The 25,787-nt window shown below is 52.1% G+C and overlaps 2 protein-coding genes across 3 annotated transcripts in view; both read right to left on the bottom strand.

Moving 5' to 3' along the window:
- Positions 1-1,151: 1,151 nt before the first annotated feature.
- On the bottom strand, positions 1,152-4,498 carry Egr3 (early growth response 3). 2 transcript variants are annotated; one of them, XM_042667244.1, is made up of 3 exons: positions 4,227-4,297; positions 3,735-3,787; positions 1,152-2,847 (listed from the first exon to the last, which is right to left on the bottom strand). In XM_042667244.1, the coding sequence occupies exons 2-3, from the start codon at positions 3,772-3,774 to the stop codon at positions 1,838-1,840; spliced, it is 1,050 nt and encodes a 349-aa protein (XP_042523178.1). In that variant the 5' UTR covers positions 3,775-3,787; positions 4,227-4,297; the 3' UTR covers positions 1,152-1,837. The 2 variants fall into 2 exon arrangements, with proteins under 2 accessions (XP_042523178.1, XP_042523177.1); XM_042667243.1 differs by lacking the exon at positions 3,735-3,787 and having other exon boundaries at positions 4,227-4,498.
- Positions 4,499-24,068: 19,570 nt separating this feature from the next.
- Positions 24,069-25,787, bottom strand: part of Pebp4 (phosphatidylethanolamine binding protein 4) — a 130,757-nt gene continuing 129,038 nt past the window's right edge. The window contains exon 7 of the mRNA XM_042667205.1: positions 24,069-24,320. Coding sequence (XP_042523139.1) covers positions 24,223-24,320 — 98 coding nt within the window. The 3' untranslated portion in view covers positions 24,069-24,222. The remainder of the gene's footprint in view (positions 24,321-25,787) is intronic.

Here is a 25,787-nt window from a genome sequence, read left to right as displayed (position 1 = left end):
AAAAAAAAAAAAACCAACAAAAAAACGGTGCTTTTTTATTTAAAAAAAAAAAAGTGGGAAATGCATAAAGTGACTTTAAAAACAGACATTCTGTAAACTCCAGACTTTTGTTCCTTCTCTCTGGGCAGCTTACTGGCCACAGGAGAAATGACGCTAATAGGGAACAGTACATTCAGTCAGGACTGTGCTGGAAGCCATGTCACAGAGCACCCTCCCCAACGTCTCCACTTCAAAAGGGCCACCCTGTGTGAGGAAGGGCTGGGCAGGACTGCTGGGGAAGAGGGGTGCCTGAGAAGAGGTGAGGTAGGGCAGGGAGAAGGTGAGACTGGACAGAAACGCCTCATTCATCAGCATGGATTAATGCCAAAATCCCCATGTATCTTTGAGGACAATTTGGACAGAGAGAGGTGAATGCATACATACACACACATACAGGTATGTGTGCCTATATATCCATATACACATATGCGTATGTATGTAGATATAATCTCATCAGTTAACATTTTCATAAAAAATAAATCATTTAAAGCTGCATATGCCTACAAGTTCTCTTTATCCCAGTGCACTGCACTGGATAACCACGTACCTTAGAGAGTTGACTGCTAGGAGTACAAATTGTGTGCAGGTCATATATGTGCATGTGTGTGACCATGCACATACAAATCATAAACATATAACTTCTACCTGTTCTGTTGGTAATGACAGAGGGCAAAAGAACAGAGCCATCTTTCTCATGAATGGTAGGAAGGAGACATGGGAAGGAGAGGAAAGTAGATGGGTGGTTGGTTGAGGCCTGCCTATCTGGGAAAAAAAAGATCTTGAGAAACAGGACAAGCTGAGAGGAGAGAAGAAGGGGGAAAGACAGAGGGCAAACTCAACATATTTTGAGAAGTGGGGTGAGGAAATACTTTTTTAAAGGCAGGCTCAGTGATGGTGGCTCTTTTTCTCCCCGCAGGTTAAACTGCCCCCCCCCAACCCCGCCCCACCCCGGACCAACAGGGAAGCGCTCGGAAAGAAGGGCTCTGAGGGGTCAAACCCGAAGCGGCAGTAGCACCGCGACGGCATTGTCCGAGGCATTTCTGGAAGAAACATTATTTCAGAGCAGATGGACGACCATCTACTCCGGCCACGTGCAGACCCCCAGCCTGGGACATCCCCTCCCCCCCAGGCCCCTCCCCCCACGGCGGCTTGGAGACCCGAAGTGGGGAGTTTGGGGCAGACACAGCCCAGTTCAGCTCAAGAGTCTCACACACGCGCGCGCGCGCACACACACACACAGATACACAACACACACACGCGCGCGCGAGCACGCACACCACTTGCGCGCATCCCCCGCACTCAGGCGCGCGCGGGGCGCGCGTGCGGGGCCGGTAGCAAGCTCTGCGCTTTGGTGCGCTCCTTACCCTTCCCCCTCTCCGGTCTTTGAGGGGGAAACCCTGGGAGGTACGGGGAAACACTGAGGTGCTTGGGTTGAGCGAGGGTTAGGTGGGCCCCGCCTTCAGCCCCCCGCAGGTCCTTGGCGCGGCCCAGCGGCCCCAGGATCAAGGCGATCCTAACTGAACAAAGCGGGCTAGACGCCACCTTTCCGCCCCCAAGCCTTGGCTAAGGTGGGGGGGGGCGCGGAGGAGAGAGGAAGGCGCCTCCAGCCCTAGCCCCCGACTGCTGGCCGACGTGAAAGGGTGGGAATAGGGGGGCATCGAAGGGAAGCTAGGGGCCGCACGTCCAGGGAGAGGCCAGGGCGCGGCCCCTGCGCTTCCGTGGCTGGCTTTCCCGCTGCTTTCAGCCTTGCAGCTAGGAGGCACTGGAAGGGAAAAGAGGGGATCTGGGGGCCCGAGCCTCAGGCGCAGGTGGTGACCACGGGGGCCAAGGCCACGGTGGGCGCCGAGGATGCAGAGGGCGCACCCCCCTTCTCCGCCTTCTTCTCCTTCTGCTTGAGGTGGATCTTGGCGTGGCGTTTGCGCTCGTCGCTGCGCGCAAACTTGCGCCCGCAGAACTCGCAGGCAAAGGGCTTCTCGCCCGTATGCGTACGGATGTGCGTGGTGAGGTGATCGCTCCGGCTGAAGCTCCGCATGCAGATCCGGCACTGGAAGGGCTTGTGGCCCGTGTGGATGCGCAGGTGCCGGGTCAGCTCGTCCGAGCGGCTGAAGCGGCGGTCGCAGCCCTCCGCCGGGCACGCGTGGGGCCTCTCGTGGAGCGGGGTCTTGCTAGGCCGGTTGGGGTACTTGCGGGGCCTAATAGGCTTGAGCGTGAGTGGCGGCTGGGGCAGGCTGCCGAAGCCGGGGTGGATCTGCTTGTCTTTGAACGCCTTGATGGTTTCCAGAGGAGTAATTGGGGGTGGATTGACCCGGATGGGGTCCATGCCTTGGAAAGGCTTGTGCTCCGGAATGGAGCTCATGTCGTTGGGGTGGTGGTACAGGTTGTAGTCAGGAATCATGGGGAAGAGATTGCTGTCCAAGGCTGGCTTGGCCGATTGGTAATCCTGGGGGGAATAGGCGAGCCCAGGGTTGCCCTGGGGGTCGTGGAAAGACACGGGCTCCGAATAAAGGTCGCCGCAGTTGGAGTAGGGGGGCAGCGCTGGATACATGGCCTCCACGTCGCCCTGCGGCGGCTGCACCATGCTGGCTGTGGACGTCTGCGTGCTGAGCGCCCCTGAGGCCGGGGGCACCCCCAAGATGCCGGCGCTCATGAGGCTAATGATGTTGTCCTGGCACCAGTTGGAAGGGGAGTCGAAAGCGAACTTTCCCAAGTAGGTCACGGTCTTGTTGCCAGGGGCTGGCTGGAAAGAGCCCGAGTAAGAGAGTTCCGGGTTGGGCTTCTCGTTGGTCAGACCGATGTCCATCACATTCTCTGCGGAGAGCGGGGGAGAGAGGGGAGGGGTGAGTGAAGCCGAGCCGGCTCCAGGCCGCGGCGCCCAGATCCTTCGCCCAGGTGCGGAGGGTGCGGCCGACTGGAGTGCGCAGCGCGCGGGGTAAAGAGGAAGGCTGAGCCCGGCGCAAAGCGGGCGGTGCCGCGCTCCCTGGCGCAACCTGGATACAGCAAAAAATACTACGGATCGGGGTGTGGAGTGGCTTCGGCACACACACCGCACACGCCGCGCACACACTCACGTACCACACACGCACACACGCGCGCGCGCGCTCCCGCCAGAAGCATTGTTGTTCTTCCCGAGGTGGGGCGGGCAGGTAAGCCAGCTACAGGTAGTTGCAGACCCGGAGCGCGCCGGGCTGTCGCTCTCCAGTGCACAAAACTCGGCCTCTTCCCCCGGCCCTGTCTCCACTCCGGGACGCCGCGCTTTTTATTTATTTATTTTTTCCGCCCCGGCGATGCCCTTACTCGCGCTGCGCCCGGGTCTCGGACCCAGAGCGCTTCGACGCTTTGTCCTCGCTCGGAGCGCAGAAGGGGTGCCGCCCGCCAAGGGAGCTCTCCCATCGCCGCCCCCGGCCCCAGCCTCCTCCGGCCTGAAGGAGCTTGCAGCTTGTGCGCAAAGGGGGGGGGTGGTAAACCTGCCTCCAACTAGGGAGGGGGGAGGGTGGCGGAAAACCGGCCGGTGTCTCTGCATGTCGACAGCGGCCGCCCATCCCAAGCTTCCCCCCCCCCACATTCCCTGATCCCCGGAATCGCCCCCTGTGGCAGAGCCCCCCGCAGCCCCTCCCCAGGCTCGCCCCCTCCTTCTCCCCGCCGTCCCCACACCCCCACGGCTTTGCTGAACGCCCTGAAAGGCAGCGTCGCAGTACCTCTCCCACCGCGGGGACTCCACGCCGCACATGGCTCCATCCCGGGTGGGAGGCTGAGGGAGTAAGGAGGGGAGAGCGCGGGTGAAAACGACGCTGGGCTCCTCCCGAGAAAGGGGGCGACAGCACCACGCCTTGCGCTCAGCCCAGCGATCGGGTCCCCTGCGTGGGGAGGGAGAACCCCTGAGCCGCTCGCACCTACCTCCCTCCGATCGGCGGCTGCCCCCACTCGGGAGAACCGAAGCCTCTACGGTGGCGTCGCCAACCAAGCCTTTCCGATCGGGGAGGGCGGGAGGAGTGGGTGGGAAAAGCAACTCGCCCCCCGGAAAATTTCAAGTGCGCCCCCCCATCTTTCCATCCATCCATCCATCCATCCATTCATCCATCCATCCATGCATCCATCCATGCATCCATGCATCCTTCCAGCGATCGCTGCTCGCAGCCTCCTCCTCCTCCTCCCTCGTTCCTTCCTCGCTGCCTCCCGGCCGCCCTTACCTGTAGCCATCTGATTGTAATGGGCTACCGAGTCGCTGCTGCCGGAGAAGAGGTTGAGCGCGCTGGGGATCTCCTCGGGGTACAGATTGTCAGGCAGTTGGTTTAGCAAACTGCTCATGGTCACCGGCAGCTTCTCGGCGAGTTTGCCGGTCATAGCACTCCCGAGCTGCCGCCGCCGCCGCCGCTGCCGCCGCTCGCTCCTAACGCAGCTTCCAGGCAAGCGGCATCCGAGAGGCGATCCGTGGTGCAGAGGAAAAGCATGCGAGAGGGAAAGTTCGGGGGGGAGGGGGGAGGGAAGAGGGGAAGGGGTGGGCCAGGGGAGGGGATCTTCTCTTTTTTGGGGGGTGGGGTGGGTAAGAGGGGGGCAAAGGGGGTAATCCTCTTGGGTGCCTCTGCTGGTGCCGTGTGAGGCTTGGTCCTGGTGGGGGGTGGGGTGTGTACGGGGAGGGGGGGTGGGGGCTGGGCTGGGGGAAATCTCGGCTCGAGGGGGGTCGGATGCGGCCTCTGTATTGATCTCACAAACAGACACGCGCTCGCCGCCCCCCCGCCCCCCGATTTGCCGCCGCCGCCGCCGCCGCCGTCGCCGTTGCCACCGCCGCTGCCGCTGCCGCTGCCGCCGCCGCCGCCGCCGCCGCTGCCACCACCACCACCACCAGCCCCGCCGCTTCCTAGCAAGCTCACTGCTGCCCAAAAGCTCCCAACCAGGGAACTCCACCAGTCTATTTATCCGAGCCCCGGGAAAGCTCCGTGACGTAGCTGCCCATATATGGACAGACAAAGCCCAGCCGAAGGGGCGCGACGTCACAATGGAAGCTCCTCACAATGGAACATTAGAAAGCAGGAAGCGGGCCGCGGCCAGTGTGCAGCGCCCGATCCGCTAGCCACTCTTGAAAAAAAGAAAGAAACAAATAGAAAAGAAAGGAAAAAAGGAGAGATGAAAGAGGACGCCGCGGAACGCCAAGTGCGCGCCGTGCAGCGCAGTTTAAATAAAAAACACAGCAACCAAGGATGGATGAATGCTTATTTGAGGGTTGCATTAGCGAGTTGGGGGGGGGGCTTCATGGCGGAGTTTGCATTGGCCTTTAGCACCCTCAAGCAAAAAGTAAGTTGGATACTCCTGGCTCCAGCCCCCTGACAGCCCGGGGACACCCGGAAGGTGTGCGCCCCATTCTGCTCCCGCAGCGCCCCCTGCACCCGGGGCCCTGCGGTGACTGACAGGCTAAGCATACTTCCCTTTGCGGAGGGCCCTTGGTTCAGCACCCCAATAACTTGTGTGTGACTTCACCCTGATTCGCCGCCCACAGTCTCGGCCCCTCCACGCGCCCGTGACCCCGCGTTGACTCCCAGCTGAACCCAGTGGCCGGTGGATTTGGAGCAGCCCAACCTTGGCGCGGGAGACAGGAACCCCAGAGACATCTAGGGGCGAGGGTGGGGGGGGGGTCCAAGATGTAAGGTTTTGATGTTGAAGACGAAGGAATAAAGTTCTGGGGATAGAAAACACGTGCACCAAACAAATCCCTGGTAAATTCCCTGACAGTTCCAAAGCAACCCCTTTGGCCACAGGATGGCAGGAGGGCCCAGCGGGCCCGGGCTCCGTCGCTATCTATCCAGGGCTGCCTGCTCAGGGCCCGCTGAGTTACCCACGGTCTCTGAGCCACCACAGCGGCCTCCCCAAGTCTCTACCCACCCCCCTCGCCTCCACAGGGCTGTCCTCAGTGCTGCCTGCCGGCGCCCTGAAGTCAAGGGCGGCCTGTGTGCCGAGCCGGAGCGCAGTCACTTCTCGGAGCCGCAGCGGATCCCGGGGGCGGCTGATGTGTTCCCCGAGGCGCGCGCGGCCCGGCCGCAGGCGATGAGGGGGAGAGGAGAGGGGGGCGCAGAGGCGCGACCCCGAGTCGCACCGGCTGGGCGGGGGAGGATTCCCTCCTTAGTGGCCGTGTGGGCGCGGTGAATCCCGCGTCCCCCGCTGCAGACGCGGGGTTGGGGGGGGGGGACGTGCATCTGGGGAGCTGGGGGTGGTTGTTGACAAGGAGGAGGAGAGGATCCCCACCCCGGCCCCGCACCGTGGGAGGTCCACGCGGGCTGGGAACGTGTGGGAGGAACTCCGGAGCTGCGCGACGGGGTGGGGGTGGATGACAGCCTCGCTCCCGCGGCGGAGAGCGGAGGATGGGAGGCCCCGGCCCCCGGATCCTCTCTAGTTCTTATGAAAGAGGGATTCCCGCTGCCCGTGAGCCCCCTTTCTGCCTCCCCCGTCTCCTCTCCAGCCAAGGCTCCCCATTCCTGTGCCGGGGAGGCCCAGCGCCCCCGGGCTCTCCTCCGCCCGCGCGGCGCGCGGCAGCGGTCCCGGGCTCCAGCCGGAATCGGGGCGTGCAGAGCCTCCCGCCCCCGAGTCCCTCCCGGCAGGGGGAGGAGGGGCGGCCGGTCGGGGGGGCGTGGGCGGCGGTGTGAGCCGGGCACGGCGCGGGAGGGGCCTCGCGGCTGCAGGGAGGGTCGCGGGGCGGCGGGCCAAGCCGGGAAGAGCCATACAAGGAGCGGATCCGGTGACGCGCCGGCCGCGCCCCTTCTCTTTCTCTATTTGGCTGCAGATTCCGGTCCCTGGATTTGCATATTTTGGCAACCGGTGGAAAAGGAAAGGAGAACGGAACCCGCAGCCTTTAAAGGAACCGCACAGGCTGTAGCGTCACCCAGGGACGAGGGGTGGGGGGGCGTGAAACATTAGCCAGCGGCTTGGGCCTCTGGCCCGAGAGCCCGGCTGTAGGGGCGGGGCGGGGAAGGGAGGACCGCCGGGGCTGCGCTCGCCAGTCCCAGCCCCAGCCCCTCGGGGGCGCTTCCTGCTGCCCGTGCACGTGAGAGGCTGCGGGTGTTTGCAGGGGACATGGTTCCGTTGTCTCTGCGGGTTCCTGCCCAGGGCTGGGACAGCCGCGAGGTCCTGAAGTCCTGGCCAGGCGGCAGGTTCAAGATGGAGTGCAGTGCCCCTGTTTCCCCGCGCGAGGCAGAGCTCAACCTGCGAGGGTGGTGGGAAGGAAGTGACAGGCCTCCGGCCGCCCAGCTTAACTCGCAAAGACTCCAAAGCGCACCCACTTTCCACCTGTCGAATCTCTTCCCAGGAGGGGACGCAGAGCTGGAAAAGCTGGAAGCCCCATCTAGGCCTGTTTCGTGGGGGCCTGCGTGGCGAAAGGCAGAGGCAGTGGGAGCAACTTGGGATCCTTGAAACCTTCCAGGGTCCCACTGGCAACGGAAGAGAGTTGCCCTCCAGAGCTGGTCTGCGGGGGACCCTCGGAGCCTAGCTGGACTGGTTGCTCTTAAGGAGCCAGCTGGCTTGCACTAGGGTCTTCTTACCCGCTGGGCAGGATTGCATAGAAGTTTTCAGAGCAGGGTTCTTCCCTCCGTCCTACTAATTAATCAAATCGAATGGGAGTTTGCCATGCCATTAAATACTAAGTATTCACTGGACACTGGTGGCTCACACCTGTAATCCTACTCAGGAGGCTGGGGTTTAAACATCATGGTTAAAAGCCAGACAGGCAGAAAAGTCCATGAGACTCTTACGTCCAGTTAACCAACACAAAGCCAAAAGTTGAAGGTGTGGCTCAAATGGTAGAGCATCAGCATTGAGCACAAAAGCTAAGGAACAGCACCCAGGCCCTGAGTTCAAGTCCCAGTACTGGCACAAAAATATAAGTAAACAAATGAAACAAAATAAGAATATTTATTAAACGTCAATGTGACTTTGAGCAGACTTTGGAATTTCTTTGTCTGTTTTATTATTAAATTAAGATAACACTACCTACCCATGGGAAAAATTAGAGAATCTTCATAGAGTACTTATACTAGACTCCTAACAAAAACTCAACAAGTGGCAGCTGTTAAGAAGCTATGTGACAGAAATACCTTTCTTCCTTGTGTGTCCTAGGTGTGAATTGAGATAGTACAGTAAAACAGGCCTAGTATGGTTCTATATGCCATTCTGGCATGATCATATACATAAACAAGAAATATTAATGTTTATTATTTACAGAGACTAGGGAGACCCTAGTTGGGATCCTTTTTGGGCATCTGCAAGGCACTATGACAATCTGGAATTGATTAAGGAATGGTCTCTATTCTGTAGGAACCCAGACATTGGTTGAATTAGCTAGTAGTGATACACAGCAGAGTACTGAGTCACTTCATTGCTCTCTAACATTCTGGAATTTTTTTTAGACTTTTGGGGTGATTGTGTCTCCCCAGTGTGTGGTGGGATTCTGGGACCTTTGCTTTTCTTCTCTGCCATGAAAGGGATTTTGCTTGGGAAAGACCAATACAAGTATAGGCCCTCCCTGCCTGATTCCCATTCAGGCTGCAGTGTCACAGGGTTTTACTGTCACCTTGAATTCTGGTGGCAGATAGACACCAGAATTCTGTGGAAACAGGAACAATTATGGTTGTGGATGGAATAGTGGGTGGTGTTTAGAGTGGTTCATTTGCAGACTCTCTTCTGAGTGTCAAGACCAGAATTCAGCATTTAAAAAAGTTTTTCTAGCCAGGTACTGTGGCTCACACCTGAAATCCTAGTTACTCAGGAGGCTGAGATCTAAGGATTGAAGCCAGCCCCAGCAGGAAAGTCTGTGAGAGTCTTACCACCTACTAACCACCAAAAAGCTCAGAGACAGTGTTTAGATTTTTGAGTTCAAGTCCCAGACTGGCACACAGACAAAAAAAAAAAAAAAAGTTTTTCTCCTTCCCTCCCCTGTGTTTTCTCTCTCCCTCCTGGAGAGAGGCTGAGAGTATTTTGGTTTTATTGGCTGGCTCAAGTGAGATTGCCAAGGGCCTAATTACCTGAACTCTAAGCCCGGAACTTGTTGGGGAACTATTAGGCACTAGTTAAGGGTGTCCGCCCCTGGAGCCGGCGAAAGGCAGAGGCTGCCTGGGCCCTGGGCCCTTCCACAAACCCAGCTAGTCTCAGTAACTGCACTTACAGGTACTGCTACTTCTAAGGAGGACCAGGTATATTTGTTTTGGTGGAAGAAAAAGGAAGGAGAAAATGTGCTCCTTGAAATCCACCACAGAAAAGGGCTATGTCATGGCTTAATTCTATAAACCCCTCTGCCCTTTGAACTTTAGCTTCTCTGTTTTATTAAGCAGAGTCTTTCTGTGTTGTCTTCCTCTACCCTCCCAATTAACCTAACCTGGGGTGTTAGTTATTTAATATATTGCTCTTCTCAGAGACAGTTGGCATTTAATTGATTGATTAATTTGTATTTGGCTGTACTGGGGCTTGAACTCAGGGCCTGGGCCTTGTCTTTTAGCTTTTTTTTTTTTTTTTGGCTGAAGGCTGGTGCTCTACTACTTGAGCCACAGCTCCACTTCTGGCTTTTTGGTGGTTAATTGGAGATAACAGTCTCATGGAGTTTCCTGTCCAGACTGGCTTGGGACCTCAGTCCTCAGATCTTAATCTTCTGAGTAGGCTAGGATCACAGGTACCTGGTGCTATTATTATTTCAAATGAAAATTCCCCATGGTAGCATTTAAATGTACAGTAGAGAGCTTTACTTAGCATGAACATGGTCGTGGGCTACATCTCCAGCAATCAATGGCTCAATCAACATAGGATGATATATAACTTAAAGCAATTAGTCCAATACTTGGCCGCTGACCCAGAAAACTGTAGGTGCACATCAGTGCTGCTAGAATGGGATTCCTGTGAGGGCTTCATGGTGATCTTGACCTTGGTGCTCAGCTGATTTGCAGTCTTGGGAGCTGCAGGAGGCTCTGGCATACAGAGCTTTTTGGGTATAGCTCTAGAAGATGGGGGGGGGGGATTGATAAATAATGCTTGCTTTCCCCAGACCCTGGGAAATACTTTCCTTTCTTCACTGTGTGTGTGTGTGTGCGCGCGCGCGCGTGTGTGTGTGTGCATGTATGTGTGTGTTGGAACTGGGGCTTGTGTCAGTACAGGGCTTGGGCACTATTTGTCAGCTTTTTCATTCAAGGCTGATGCTCTACCACTTGAGCTTCACTTTTTTTTGTTGGTTTGTTTGTTTTTTGTTGGTCATGGGGCTTGAACTGTAGGCTGGGCAGTCTCTGAGGTCTTCAGCTCTAGGCTACTGCTCTACCACTTGAACCACAGTGCCACTTCCGGTTTTCTGGTGGTTTGAACCATGATCCTCAGATCTCAGCCTCCTGAGTAGCTAGGATTACAGAGATGAGCCACCGGCGCCCAACTGGAGCTTCACTTTTACTTTTTTTTTTGCTTTTTTTTGGGGGGGGGGGTCCGGTCGTGGGGCCTAAACTCTGGGCCTGGGCGCTGTCCCTCAGCTCTTCAGCTCAAGGCTAGCCCTCTACCACTTGAGCCACAGCACCACTTCCGGCTTTTTTCTTTTTGCTTATGTGGTGCTGGGGAATCGAACCCAGGGCCTCAGGCATGCAAGGCAAGCGCTCTACCACTGAGCCACCTTCCCAGCCCTTTACTTTTTTTTTTTGTCGGTCATGGGGCTTGAACTCTGGGCCTGAATGGTGTCCCTCAGCTCTTCAGCTCAAGGCTAGCACTCTACCACTTGAGCCACTGTACCACTTCCAGTTTTCTGAGTGGTTTATTGGAGATAAGAGTCTCATGGGGCCTGGGCTGGCTTTGAACTGTGATCCTCAGATCTGAGCCTCCTCAGTAGCTAGGATTACAGGGGTGAGGCACCAGTGCCTGGCTTTTTTCACTCATTTACAACAGTCCTGAAGAGAGATGAGAGGACTCCCCTTCCACACTTACTATTATCAAAGTGGAAGATCTAAGTGGTTGGAAGAGCCTGAGTACCTTGTTAGAGGTCATTTGATCACTAAGTGGCTGATCTGACATTTGAACTCACCCTGTGTGATTCTGGGGAAAAATGCTTTTAACACCACCCATTTCTCCCTATGATTGTTGTCTGGGGAAAGAAATGTGATGGTAGATGTGGGTAAGAGGAATGGGCATAAAATCCAAGGAGAAAGCAACGAGGGGTAGAAAGGCAAGCTGAAATGTGGCATCCTCGTATGCCTTTAGCTCTGGTGAGGTGGGGGGTGGGGAGCTGCGGAGGGAGCAGAGGAGGAGCCTTAGCCTAGAGTATAGCATTCACCTCTACAGGGAGGTCAGGAAGGAGATTTCTGCCAGGGCCTCTCTCTAGGGTGAGAGCAACCCTATCACTCCTTTGGGCTATAAGATCCTCGCCAATCCCAATCACACATTTTCCACCTGATAGTATCTAAATTTAAACTAATTCATAATTCCCTAGAATCAGGGTGTTTTTGGTAATTGTCTTTTAGGTAATTTCAGGGAGAGTCTAGGAACTAAAGAAAGTTTTGTTATGAAGTAACATAGCTAGGTATGTGTGAAGTACCAAGCTTGAAAACTGGCTTGCCCTCAAGACTGCTCTAAGATAGGAACCTTTCAATGGGCTGTCCTGGAGATAAGAGTTCAGGCTCCAGCTTAGACTAGGGAAAGGAGGGAAAGAAAGGCTTAGCAGGTTAGGTTTGAGAAAAGTGCCCTGTGAGTCGATGTCAAGTACTAGCCCAGCCAGCCTGGGAGCCCAGGAGTTCTGAATTCTGCCAGAAATGAGCTATGACTTTGAGCCAGGCTCATCTTACTCACAGGCCTTGGTAGGAGTTGGACTAGCTAATCTTCCTCTCCATCCCTCCCAGTTCCATTAATTCATAGGTTTCTGATTCTGTTAGAGGAGAGTTCCTAATCACGGTTAACTGTTCTGGGCCAGGGGATGAGGGTTTGTAATGGGAACTTTGATGTCTTAGCTCAGAGGGTCACAGAGGATAAGTGGAGTCATGTGCTCTGGGGGCCTGCCATTCCCTTGGGGCCCGCTGCGGGACAGCCCCATCTCAGCTGGGAGAGATGGTGTCTCTGCAGAAAGGGCTCTCGGGGGCTTTTTGGAAAGAGGAACCTTATGATTCGAAATGAGCCAGAAAAGGTATATGGGGTGGTAGTGGGAGAGGCAGTCAGGGGAAGCAAAGAGAGGGTGATGAAGAGAGAAGAAGAGAAAGGAGAGGAGGGAAGCTGGGGGGATAGTTTAGTGGTAGTGTTTGTTTGAGGCTCTGGATTCCATCTCCAGCATCAGGGGAGAGAAAAGACCAGAGAGCAAGTTGTCACTTCTTGTCTTCCGCCACAGCACCTCTTGCTAGGTGCAGGCTCTACTCACCTAGCAGATGCAAAATCTGCTGGTTCTCTCCACCCTTGAAGAAAAAAAGAAAAACTTTTGGGTTTTCAGAGAGAGTTGTTGTTCTTGAGTCTTTGATTTTCATCTAATCCTAGCCTCAGTATCTTCCTTTGCCTAAACCAGTTGGGGCCTTTGCCTCATCCATCCAGAGAAGATGGAGGTACACATTTGGTTTCTTTGCTGTTGTGTGCAGTCATTAATCTAGGCTCCGGGAGAGGAGGGCCTAGAGCTGGATGGAGCCCCTGGCTGTATTGCATTCTTTTTCTTTCGCTAGCTGACCCACACAGGGCTTCCTGCCCTTTGCCAGGCTGGAGTTCCAAAAAAAAAAATGGAACTTTTTTTTTTTTTTTTTTCAGCCACTTCTGCAAAGGACTGAGGCTTCCCTGGTCTGGTTGTTTGACCCCGAGGGGAATGACTGGCCCAGCTGGTGCTACTAAAGGCATGCACCTCAGCTAGGAAATCTTGACTGATTGATGACAAGGATTTCCCCAGTAGGTCTCTACCTCTCTTTTTCCTTTCTCTGATACTATAGAGTCCTTTGGTTTGTTCAGAATTATTTGGTCCAGAAAATAACTGAAGATGGCATTTAAGCTTCCAGAGGGCAGTAGCCGGGTCCTTTTGTTTTCCTAGTGCTTAATAAGAGTTTCTTACCCCAATTCCACATGTTCACATATCTAAGTTGGTGATTTTGAAACTGGATTGGCTTGAGGAGTGACAAGATTGCTTTCGCTCTCCCAACTGGATCCTTTCATTTCTAGCTTCAGCCCCCAACTTACCATGGCCTGGCATGGGATGGGGGACCTCTCTTCCCCCAGAATTCCTTTTATTGGGGGGAGGGATGGGACTCCTGGGTCTGGGGTGCACTGTGCTCTCATGTCAATGAGCTCTAATTCTCCAGAATTAGAGCTCTGTGGAAGGAAGCAAACTTGTGACTCCTACTTCCCAGCAGACAGTTCCATGTGACGTGAGGAGGCTCTGGTGGAAATGATCAAATACAGGCATGGTATAAATATCCCATAGGAGGTATAAGCAGGAAGTTCAGAGAGTGGGGAGAGGGGCGGGGGGGGCCCTGCAGGTAGGCATAGGTAGCTGTTCAGGGGAAGGTCTGTTGTGAGGGTAAGGCGGCATAGCCAGAGCCTAGAGGAGGAGTTAAGATCCTGAAAGAGGAGGGGGACAGAAAAGCAATGGAAGGGAAGGGGAGGTTCCTGCAAGGAGCCATGATTTTTGTTTTCCACCTCTGTGGATTAATTTCATTGTTTTCATCTCTAAACCTGGAAGCCATTACTGTCATCCTTCCAGGGCTGGTTCCTCTGGGTTCCCGTTGATCATTGCTGTCTCGATGAATGAAGAGGCCTGCAGGTAGAGGTGGGGACAGAAGGAAACTCTGATATACACACGATCCCATTTCGACATTTGGCACCTACCAGAACGTGCACCTGGTGAGGGCTGGCGTTCCTCATTGCTGCGCGCCAGCAGCCAGTACCGTGCTCATGGAGCGTTCAATAAATACTTTTTGAAGATGGAATATGTCAACTACTCTCAGGCCTCATTCTTGAAAGGGGGTTAATTCCCAGTGAGAAACTGGAAAAGAAAAAGGAGCCTGGGGTAGGGGGTCCAAGGAAGGGATACAAGGGAACAACCTGGATCCCCAGCTGGGGGCAGGGGTGGGGTGGGATAAGATTAATCAGACATAAACTCAAGAGGTAATAGCCCCATTAATTGAGTGGTAATGATCCTTGGCTTTTTTATTTATTTTTTTTAATCTTCAAAGCCAAGCACAAACTGTAATTAATGCTCCCACCACTGGGAACAGAGTGTGCAGGGTGTGTGTGTGTGTGTGTGTGTGTGTGTGTGTGTGTGTATGCACGCGTGTGCGCATGTATGCACGTGTGTGCCTGGTTTAGTGGTGTGGGTAATCTTAAGCTACAGCTAGTCAGTCAGGGAAACTGAGGCACGTGTCTCTCGGAGAGAGGATAGGAAGCTCAATACATAACAGGATATTTGGGGTACCAAGAACCCACCAGAGCATGACTCCTTCTCCAAACCCAGGCACTCGGGGATACAGGTCATAAATAGGGAGGGGATTCCAGAGACAGGCGCAGACCTGAGCACCAGTGGCAGTTGGGAAATCAGTTTAGCTGGGGGACTGGTCCTACAAGAACTAGCTCAGGCCCAGGCTGTTCCAAGGATAGGAGTTGCGGTGTCCTCTGGGGTGGGCCATGAACATCCCCCCCACAACGTGCTCCAGAGGCTACACTGAAGTGGGGCACAGAGCCAGGAAGGGAGTTGGGGTCCTTGGCGCCCACCTGCGGGTCAGCTTGCTACACTCAGTGACTTGTGACTCACCGGCGGCTCCCAAGGCCTCCCGGTTTCCTCATCGCAGTCTGGCTGCCCCAAGCCCCGAGGGAGTTCTTCATTAGGGTGATTACCCCGCCATCATTAAAAAAGCTGGTAAATCTCACCCAGGCACCCAGGCCAAGCTGCTGTCTTTGAACTGTAATGCGGGTTCATAGGCCCCTTGGCTGAGGGCAGTGCCGCTTGGCCTCCCTGGCCACCAGTTCGAATCTCCAGGTACCAGTTGGGCAGGAACTACTAGCCTAAGTGGTGGCGGGAATGCCATCCAACCCTCATGCCCGGCTGAAGATGTAACATCTGTGTCTTGTGGCTTCACACTCTAAACATTCCTCCATTCAGCCACCACAACTTGTCCACTGGTGCCTCCTACCATGCAGTACCTCAGATGGCCAATAAGCCTTCCAGCTTACATTTCTATTGATTTATATCATCCTTTGATAAATGTGTCTCTCCTGCATCCACCCCCACCCAATATTTATTCCACAAGGACACAAACAACTTCTAATTTAAAAAAATATTTACTTTGTGCTGGCACTGGGGCTTGAACTCAGGGCCTGAATGCTGTCCATTGTTTTTTTTTTTTTCTCGTAAGGTTGGCACTATACCACTTCAGGCATACCACCTCTTCTGATGTTTTTGGTGGTTAATTGGTGATAAGAGTCTTAGGAACTTTCCTGCTCTGGCTGGCTTGGGATCGCCATCCTTAGATCTCAGCATCTTGAGTGGCTAGTATTCCAGGTATTAGCTACTGCACCTGGCTTGATTTTTGTGGTTATATTTCTATTCCACTTCCTATGTCTTTCTTCCTCACCCCACTGCATTGGGTACCTAGCCCTGGGGTCTGGTGGATATAGCAGACATTAGCGTTTTTTAATTACTAAGTCTGCCTGAGGCAGTAGCACTGTTGGATGACCTCCCACCCCTCCTCCTATCTTCCCCCCCCCCCCCCATGACATTTGGTAATTGTTAATTGTGCACCTGCCGAGTTGTCTCACATTAGGGGCAAGGCAGGGATGTGCTGTGGAGAAATGCAGGTCCTATGAGTGTTCAGGGTGGGGACAGACACAAAACAAATACAGGTGAGGTGTTGATAAGGATTATGGGGAAAAATAAATTAGGTCGAGGGTGTGGACAGTGATGGGGCATGCCCTGGCAGCTGGTCCTCCATCTTGGCAGTTGGAGCTACTGTTGGTACCACTGGCTTATGAAAGGATTGAATTCTAGTCTGAGGATCTGAGTTTCAGCCTGCCTCTGTATGGCTCTTTACTGGGTGGTCTGAAAAATACTGCGTAGGATGCTTGTTTGAAAACAAAACAAAACAGGCATTGAACTACACTATGGAAAGGCAGACTCTGAAGGCAAAGTCACCTGCCACTTGACCCTTACCCTGGGGAATTAGCCCTTCTTCCTCTGGGTCAGTCCCCCACCCTAGATAAAATTCTGACAAGATCAGAGAACAGGTCATTTTCTGAGACCTCCTCAGGGAGGGGGTGGCAGGTCCCCCAGCCTCAGTCTCAAACCCACACTCACTTCTTGCTTGAAGTCTCTCTGGGAGAAGTACAGAAGCTTCTGATAGACCCCAAATGAAAGAAAAAGTCGCTGCAATGGAAACTCAAATGAATCCTCTCCGATCGCCCTACTTCCCTCCCGCGGTCACACTTCCGGCTGCCACCACAGGGTATTTTGAGCTCGAAAACAAAGCGTCAGATCTATTTGAGCAACTTTTGTTCCATTGGAGTAGAAGCCCAGGGGCTTGTGGCTGTCCTGGGCTCAGCCACTTCCCCAGGGAACTGACGCGTTTCCCTTTCTCCACTGAGGACCAATTTAGTAACTCAGACTGGCCACTTTTAGCTTCTCCTTTCCCTGGCTGGCCAGAGTACAGATGAGGGGCCAGAGATAGGGCCACTGGGAAGATGGGCACACAGTCTGAGTGCCTTCCTTGTGAACTTCAGGGAAAGGTCTGCTTCTCTTCTTCTGCCAGAACCCTGTCCTACCCCAAACCCCAAAACAGTCACATGTAAGAAATCTCCCCTATGGCCACAAAAAATTCAGCATCAGGAGACTGGGAAATGAGAGTTGTGATTTGACCCTGTCTGGTCCTCAAGGTCTAATACAAATGGGGGTGGTTCTCTATGACTCAGGTAGGCTGGTATATCAAAGTCTGTGTGCATGGGTGGAGACAGCATGTGCATGTAAATCCATGTGTGTACTGGCTGGTCTGAACAATTCATGAATACACAGCTCGCATGGATGTCTAGAAAGAGCTTGGCAGAGTCAATATTGTGGAGTGTCTGGCGGATTCGTACACCATGTGATTTTGTGTGGGCTGCTGTATTTACAGTATGTGCAGGTTGCATACAGTAGAGGTGTGTGCGGATGTGTGTGCGCACGCTTGTGGATGTTTGCATGGGCGGGGCATGGCTCACAGAGAGCAGGAAAGACACTTGCATTCTAGTCAACAGTGGTCAGTGTCCAGCTGGGCAAAGGCTGAACTGCAGGTCTTGTATATGGATCGGGGTTTGAAGGCATGTTAGGAAGTGAGTCTGGATATCCACAGGAGAGCTTGCCAGGGGTCGGTTGCTATTTGGTGCTTATGGGTTCCTTGGTTTCCAGCCTTTCTCCTCCTCACAAACTTCTGCATCCTGCCCCAGCTTCAGTGTTTACCTCCTCTTTCTACTCATTTTCTGGGACCAATTCCCATAGGCCTTCCCATCACACAACCCAATGGCCTTAGTCCATTAAATTTTTTTTTTTTTTTTTTTTTTTTTTGCTACACAGGAACAGTTTTGAGCTCACACTTTTGGTGGCTCACACTTGTAATCCTAGTTCCTCAGGAGGCTGAGATCTGAGGATCGCAGTTCAAAGCCAACCCAGGTGAGATAATTCTGTGACTCTCTTATTTCCAATTAATCCCCTACCTCAAAAAAAAAAGCTGGAAATGGAGGTGTGGTTCAAGTCATAAAGCACCAGCCTTGAGTGAAAAAGCCAAGTGAGAATATAAGGCCTGCCTGAATTCAAGACCCAGTATGGACACACACACACACACACACACACACACACACACACACTAAACAAAAATGAAACAGAAGAAAAGTCTCCAGGACAGATGCTCTGGACAGAACTCCATTTCTTTGGCTGTCCCTGCAATGCTAGCTGGGCCCTGCTTCACAGCCATGGTCAGTCATAAAGTGTTAAAGTGATGTGAATGTGCACAGAGTTCATTTCTGTCTGTGTGGGTATGAGTTGGACCTGGGAAGAATGTATTTGGGGTTCCTAGGCTACTGCTCAGGCCTGACAGGAAGTATGCTCAGCCTGCTCACTCGCTTTTATCATGAGACTTAAAATGAAAGTGAGAACTCCTGGCCTTGCTGGCTGCCTTCCTGACAGGTCCAGCCTCCTTCCTTTTAAGCTTCTACCTCTGCCCAGCTGACTGCTGCTGATTGGGCAGACTTCAGCTTCTGGGCCCTGCGCGTGGTCCTCGAGCGCAGACTCACGGTCTGTGGTCTCCTCTGCTTCTTCCACTAGCTGCTGAGGGTCCCTGCCTAGGTTCCTAGGCTTGGATCTGGGGTGGATGAGTTAGCTACATCTCTAGAGTTCTCAGCTCCCCAGATTTGTAAACTCATCTCCAATCTGGTCTGCCCACTAGGGCTTTCTGGCTTCTACTGCCAGATGTATAGGCTTCTTTTTCTTTTTCTTTTTCCTTTCCTTTTCCTTTTCTTTTGTGTCTGTATTGGAGGTTGAACTCAGGGCTTGGGTGCTATACTTAAGCTTTTTTGATTAAGGCTGGCATTCTACCACTTGAGCCACAGCTCCTGCTTCTAGCGTTTTGATGCTTAACTGGAGATAAGAGTCTCACAGACATTTCTGGCCTAGCTAGACTTGAATCTCAGTCCTCAGATCCCAGCCCTCTGAGTAGCTAAGATTACCAAGCTTTCCTTCTCATTCTTAATCCTGAAAATGTTTATTCTTCCCTGTTCTGGTGGCGTTCAAAACTTCAAGCCAAGGGGACAGTAGTGGTACCTTTTTTTTTTAAAAAAAAAAAAAATTAAATCGCTCCCCCTGATAACCAGAATTGCAGAATGTTGAGCTGGAGGGGCCTCAGTGAACATCCATACCAAATAATTTGGTAGATGAGGAAACAAGCCCAGAGTGTGCTGTTGACCTGTCCAGGCTCACCCAGCAGTGAATGGTAAGATTAGAACTGATGTGACAGACTGGACAGTCATATCTTTCTTTCCTATTTCCTTCTTTTTCTCAGTAGGGTAGATGTGCACGTGTGTGTGTGTGTGTGTGTGTGTGTGTGTGTGTGTGTGTGTATGTGCACGTGCAGTGGGTATATGCACGTGGATCTCATGTGACTCCCAGCAGCTCTTGGGGGTAGAGGGGAAGTTAATTAGCAGGCACTAACAGGCTAGCTAGCAGGGTGGGGCCAGAGGCCCACAGAGGTCTTAGTGGGGGAAGCAGACCCGAGCCTCACTCTTGCAAAGAGGATCAGATACCTGGGAAGGCTGGGGGAGGAATGAAGCATTCTGAGTGAAGGGTCTTTGTCTTTATAGGAAGTGCTTGCTAGTTGCTAAGGAACTGGGCGTCTTCCCTGTTTTTCCACCCAAGGCTTTGCTTAGCTTGGGAGGGGGGTTCTGGGATGGAGCTTGAGGCTCCCTTGGCAGTAGGTTCTACCCGTGGGGCTGCCGAGCTCTGATGGGTCTCTTGGGGAAGATTCCTGTGGGAGAGGTGCTTCCTTACTCTAGGTCTCACTGCAGCGTTGGGGAGAACAGGTGCGGTGGAGGTAGGGAAAGGAGAGGAAAGCACATGTTTACGGAACAGCCTGCAAGCTAGGCATTGTGCTCAGGTGTCTCCACTGCTAATTCTCAACCATCGTAACCTAGCTTGGGAGGAAGGCATTTATTTCCATTGTACTGTTTATTTCACCTGAAATAGGTCTGAAAGAGTTCAGTGAGATGTTTCAGGTCACTAGGCTGCCCCAGTGGTAGATAGTCTATGTGAACTGAGGCCTCTTTGGTGAGAAAATTTGTGTTACAAATACACTACCAGCCATGCCTGGTGGTGCATGCCTGTAATACAGCTGCCCAGGAGAGAGAGTCAGGAGGATGGGACAAGGCTCAAAGACAGTTCTGGCAAGTTATCAAGAGCCTATCTCTAAAATAAGCTGGGTGTAGTGGTGCATATCTGTAATCTCAACTACTTGAGAGGAGAAGGGACAAAGGGTGATTTTGATCCAAAGCTAGTTGTGAGAAAATCATGAGACCCTGTCTAAGAAACAAATGAAAGGGCTGGGAATGTGGTTTAGTGGTAGAGTGCTTGCCTCCCATGCATGTAGCCCTGGGTTTGATTCCTCAGTACCACATAAACAGAAAAAGCTGGAAGTGGTGCTGTGGCTCAAGTGGTAGAAGTGCTAACTTTAAGCAAAAGAAGCTCCAGGACAGTGCCCAGGCCCTATGTTCAAGCCCCAGGACTAGCAAAAAAAAAAAAAGAAATTAAAAACAAAAAGGACTTGGAATTATGGCTCAAATGGCACAATGCTTGCTTAGCAACATGAGGCTTTATATTCGTTCCCTAATTCAGCAAAGACCAACCAACCAGCCAACAGAATGCATCACCAAATGTATATATTAAAGTCTTCTTATTTCAAGGCTGCTCAGTTCTAATACCTGGATCCATTGCTATCAGGACTAAGCACCATCACCACTGTCACCATCACCACACTATCTCTACCATTATCATCACCGCCACCGTCATAATTATTATCGATACTATGACCACCATCACCGTCACCATCACCAGTATCATCACCTGTGCATCTTCCTCAGTGGCTTTCTCTCCTTTCCCACCTTTCTTCCTAAAGCAGCACATAGGTATGTGGGGGCAGGTAAGAGGAGTGACTCAGTGAGCTGAGGTAGTGGCCTTAGGTGGCTGGGGATGGGTGGTAATAGGTCTTGTACTCAGCCAGGCTGTTGCTTTGAGTATTCAGAAGCTCTAACCTTCCTCATAAATCATACCTGGTCCAGGATGGCTAAAGCTTTAATATCTGGAACTTCCAGCCTTCCCTCTTTGGCCCAGTCTAGCTCTCGAATGAATCAGAGACCTGACTTTTATTTTATATTGCCCAAAAAGTAAATTAGAGTGTTGTTTACCTCTAAATACTAGTCAGAGGGCTTGAGTTAACATCAGGTTCCAGCACTACCATTTAGTGAGCAGAAGATACATTCCTTAAACTTAAGGGAATCTGTTGCCTTCCTTATCTCTCCTCAACCTGCATTAGTAGACTGTTGTATGAATAGGGAGGAAGAACCAGGTAGACTAGGAACTGGATATATTACATGATACTCACGCAAAACTTTTGATAGTGCCTGGTAAGTAGAACGCTCTCAAGAAATGGAATTAGATAATGATGATGACAAAATGTCAGTCTTCTCCCTCCTCCTCTTCCTCTTCCTTCTCTTCTTCTCTTTTAGGGCTGATATTGGGACTTGAAATCAAAGCCTCGGCACTGTCCCTTAGCTATTTTGCTCAAGGCTGGTGTTCTACCATTTGATCCCCACCTCTACTTCTGGCTTTCTGGGGGTTAATTGAAGATAGGAGTCTTGTGGATTTTCTTGCCTGGGCTGACTGCTATCTGTGAGCCTCAGGTCTCAGCCTCCAGAGTAGCCAGGATTACAAGTTCAAGACTCCAGAGCATGTCAAAAATGTCAGTCTTCTTTTTCTCTGATCACAGGTCAGAATGTTCCTTCATGTTTTTCTTGGTTGCTTCATTGGGGATCTCAAAGCAATTTGCATGTTCCTTTTGTTTCCTCTTGGAGGTAGAGAAAACAGAAGGGGTGAGAGACCCAAAGGACCCTGCAGGTGAAAAGCAGTCAAGGCTGGGTCCCCCCAGGTCCTTCATGGCCCTCCGCCCTCTGCCCCAAGCTGTCCTTTGCTGTGGTTTCCAAGGATGGCCTGGCTTCAGCCTAGAGCTGAGCCAGCTGTGGTGGGTTTTTTTTTCTACTTTTGGGGGCCATGTCTTCCCTGCAACTAAAGTCAAAGCTCCAAACATCAGGGCAAAAGAAAGGGAGTGGGGTGGGGGGAGGGAAAGAAGCAAGCTGATAATTTCCTCGAAGGATAAACATCCGATTTTTTTTTCCCTTACTCAAAATAAACACACTAGCCACAAGGAATTAAAAGCAGAAGAGGGAGGATATGTCTGGATTCGGGGGTGTTTTAAGCAAGCTGACCTTCTATTTATCCTGGCACCGGGCACCAGCCAGAGCTGCCAGTTACACCATGCACTGGGTGGGGTGTGAGCAGTGGAGGAAAGTCCCAGGGGATAGGGGACCCAAACAGTTTCTTCCAAGGCTTCTTTCCATGACAGTGTAAATGGGATCCTTGCTCTTGCTTCTTCTTTGAGCTCTCCTTGCAGGCTTTCCTGGTGGGGTTGAAGGAGTGGGGAGGTTGCTTTTGTCCTGGGCTGCCATCCATGCCCTTTAGAGCCTAAGCATTTGCTCCTCGTATTCAAGATAATGCTTGGATCTCAAAGTACTTGGCCCACTTGAGTCACCAATGTCTCTTTGACTTACTAACTCCTAGAGGAAGAGTTGGGAGGGGGGGGGGTTCGGGAGGGGGAGAGGGAGGGAGGGATTGGAGAAGGGATACAGAAGACTAGAGTAGAAAGAAGAGAGCTGAGAAGCCATGGCTTAAAGTCTGCGTGGGGCCAGCCTACAGATGTCTCCAGGGAATCCTTGGGTGGGAAAGTAAAAAGGGGTACAGAGGAATCTGTGGTGCTTAGATGCCAATACAAAATGAGATTCCTCACAGCTGTGTGTGTGTGTGTGTGCGATTTGAACTTGGGAGCTGGGTACTGTCCCTTATTTTTTTTTTTTCCATTCAAGATTTGGAATCACTTGGGCCACAACAGCTCCACTTCTGGTTTTTTGGTGGTTAATTGGACATAGGAGTCTCACAAGCTCTCCTGCTCAGGCTTAGCTTCAAATCATGATCCTCAGATCTCAGCCTCCTGAGTAGCAAGGACTACAGATGTGAGCTACCAGCACCTGGCTCCCTTAGAGATTTTTTTCCTGTTAAAAAATGATATTATCAATATTATAAAGATGATTTACAGAGGGCTTACAGTTACCTGTCAGGTAAAGAGTACATTTCTTTTTGGACAGTGTCATCCCTTCTATCACTTTAACCCAGTTTTCCCTCCCATCTTCACGCACAAATTATATAGTTCATTTTCAATGTAGAGTCTAGTGAATACCATCGCTGCGTTTGTTCACTCTTTGTCCCTCCAGTTCTGAGCCCCCGTTGCCCTCCCAAAGATAGATAGACAAACAAACAAGACAAAATGAAAACAAAAATGACAACAATGGAAACAAAACCCTCTTGTTTCCATTTCCTGGAGTTCATTTTGATAACCATATTGTCAGAGGCACACAAACACTGTGCCTTTGTGTTCCTCCTCTAGGAGTGTCTTCCTTTGGTCTTACTCTGTGTGGATGCCTGGGATCCTGAATAACTTATCATGTCACTTACAGCTTTTTAAAAGCACATATCTGATCTGACACCTATTTCTGTCCACTCTATTTACTGTTCAATGATTTCCCATTGCTGTATAGGATACAATCCAAAATCAACATGGCATGGTGTGACCTTTGCCCACCTATCCTATGCTGTTTCCTTCCTTGCATATACTTTGTTTCAGCTCCACTACTGGCCTTTCCTTTCCTGGAAGATGCCCTCATGCCTGTGTTAGCCACGGCAGCTTGGCAAAGGTTTGTCTCTGCTCACAGAGTTAACCCTTGTCCTGCTCTGAAGCTCTGACATTAAACATCACTTCTTCTAAGAGGTCTTGTCTGAGCCTTTGACTCCCATAAGAAACCAGGCCCCTTCTAGGCCCTGAAGCACTTGTTACGGTTTGTTGATAAGCCATAAAACCCTTCCCACTGGACCAGAAGCTTCATGAGTCCCTATTAACTGCACTGTCTGCCCCATTTCCCCCACGCTGGCCAGAATGGGTGTGAGAACATTCATTGAGGGCAATGCTGTGAATGGCAGAGCCAGCAAGACCCAAGGTGACAAATCAACGGTCCTCTAATGCTTCTTTCTACCTTGATAACCAGTTGAGGAGTCAGAGTCTTAGAAAGGATGAACAACTTGTCAGTTTAGGCCCAGAGCTCTCCACCTCCTCGCTCTCCAACCAGCCCTTCAGCCCCATCTGCTCTCATTTATAAGAAAGTCCCAAATCCCAGGGCTGGACGTTGGCTGATGTTTGAAGGAAGACAGGTTAGGAAGCAAAACATCAAGCCTTGGATGATATGATTTTAATTTGGAAGAGAAGGGGTTCATACCCAGAGGGTGTTCCCTCTCCGGACTGATGGGTGATGTGGACACACACCTGGAAGGTGAGGCCCATCATCTCCCCAACAGTTATCTCTGCTTGTCCTTGGACTTGGACTCCATGATGTCTCCTCTTATTTTGGGTCCTGAGCATTCTTGGTCATGAACTGGGTGCTTGCTGCAGGCTCATTCAGCTGATAGCGGGTCAGAAAGCTGTCCATTTTCCAAGAGCCTAGAAGAACAGATAGATAGAACACAGGGAGGCAGTGAGAGAGAACTCTGTTCTTGAGAGCCGGGAGCGGCCTGACAGGGGAGACAGCAGATGATGGCCTTGGCCACGGGGCTGTGGGGGACAATGCCTCTTGGCTCCTTGTTAGAGGTGGCCCATGGATGTTCACACAGCCCTTGAGAAGTGGCAGAGGGTTAGGTGCCTGCTTGTTAGAGGATGAACCAAAGCCATCTTGGGCTTCCTTCTCCAGGGCCCTTTATTTAGCACATTTGTCTTTATATCTAGGCAGAAAGGAAATGCTAGTCGGTGAGCAGTTCGCCCTCTCTACCCATACCCTTTTCCCCATGGATTTCCTGACCCCATGACTGAAGACCCATGACACCCACTCATCTTAGCTGCTGGGGCTATATGGTGGGGATCTATGCCCTGTCTACAGACGTCTCCTCCGGACTCCCACTGACCCCTGCAACCGAGCTTCTTTCCTCAGGTGGAGGTAGAGGGACAGCACTTGGATCTCTGGAGGGGCAGGGACAGAGGGAGACACATCCCTAGGCTGGGGGTTGGAGAAGTCCAGCCACTGCCCAGGCTGGAGGGGACCTCAGAGGGGAGCCAACCCAACAGGGGTACATCTAGGGCAAGTGTGGACACGCAGGGTAAGCAGGGCACAGCCCCGGGCACTGGGGAGAGGCTGAGGAAACTGGTCAGAGGCATTTTCCCACGCTCTTGTTTCCTAAACCCTGAGCCTCGGGCACCCTGTGTCAATGGTTGCCAGGAAAATAAAGGAAGCCTCGGTAAGTTTGGATATCAGATAAGCAGCAAAAGGTTGGTTGTGTAAGCGTATCCCACCTGTTGTGTGGGGTGCACTAAAGTTTTATTTTTCAGTTTTTACTGTTTATCTGAAATTTAAATTGAGGTGGAGTTTACATGTGTCCTGCAGTTTCTTGTGCTTTTGGTGTTTGTTGGTTTTTTGTTTTTTGTTTTTGGTTGGTAGTGGCAGTGGGGCTTGAACTCTGGGCTTGGGTGCTGTTCCTGCGCTCTTCAGCTGAAGGCGAGTGCTCCACTGCTTGAGCCACAGCGCCACTTCTGGTTTTCTAGTGGTTTATTGGAGATAAGAGTCCCTCGGACTTTCCTGCCCGGGCTGGCTTTGAACCGCGATCCTCAGATCGCAGCCTCTTGAGTAGCTAGGATTACAGGTGTGAGCCACCGGCGCCAGCATGTTGGTTCTTTTTGTTAGCAATGGGTGGAGAAAGCTCTTGGGGAAGGCCTTGTCCAGAGCAGAGCAAGATCAGATATGGAAGAGATGCTGGAGACCAGTCATCTAGTCATTTAGTTCTTTTTTTCCCCTCACCCTCCCTACCCCCTTTTTTTCCTTTAGTATTGGGGATTGAACTCAGGGCCTCACACATGCTAGGTTAACACTGCTGCTTAAGCCACATCCCAGACCATTTATTATTTGTATTTGAGAGGCGC

This window comes from Dipodomys spectabilis, unplaced genomic scaffold, assembly GCF_019054845.1.
Source record: "Dipodomys spectabilis isolate Male_0828 unplaced genomic scaffold, ASM1905484v1 ptg000380l, whole genome shotgun sequence".
NCBI lineage: Eukaryota > Metazoa > Chordata > Mammalia > Rodentia > Heteromyidae > Dipodomys > Dipodomys spectabilis.
The sequence above is the reverse complement of the archived record's forward strand: the minus strand, read 5'-3'. Positions and strand labels throughout refer to the sequence as shown.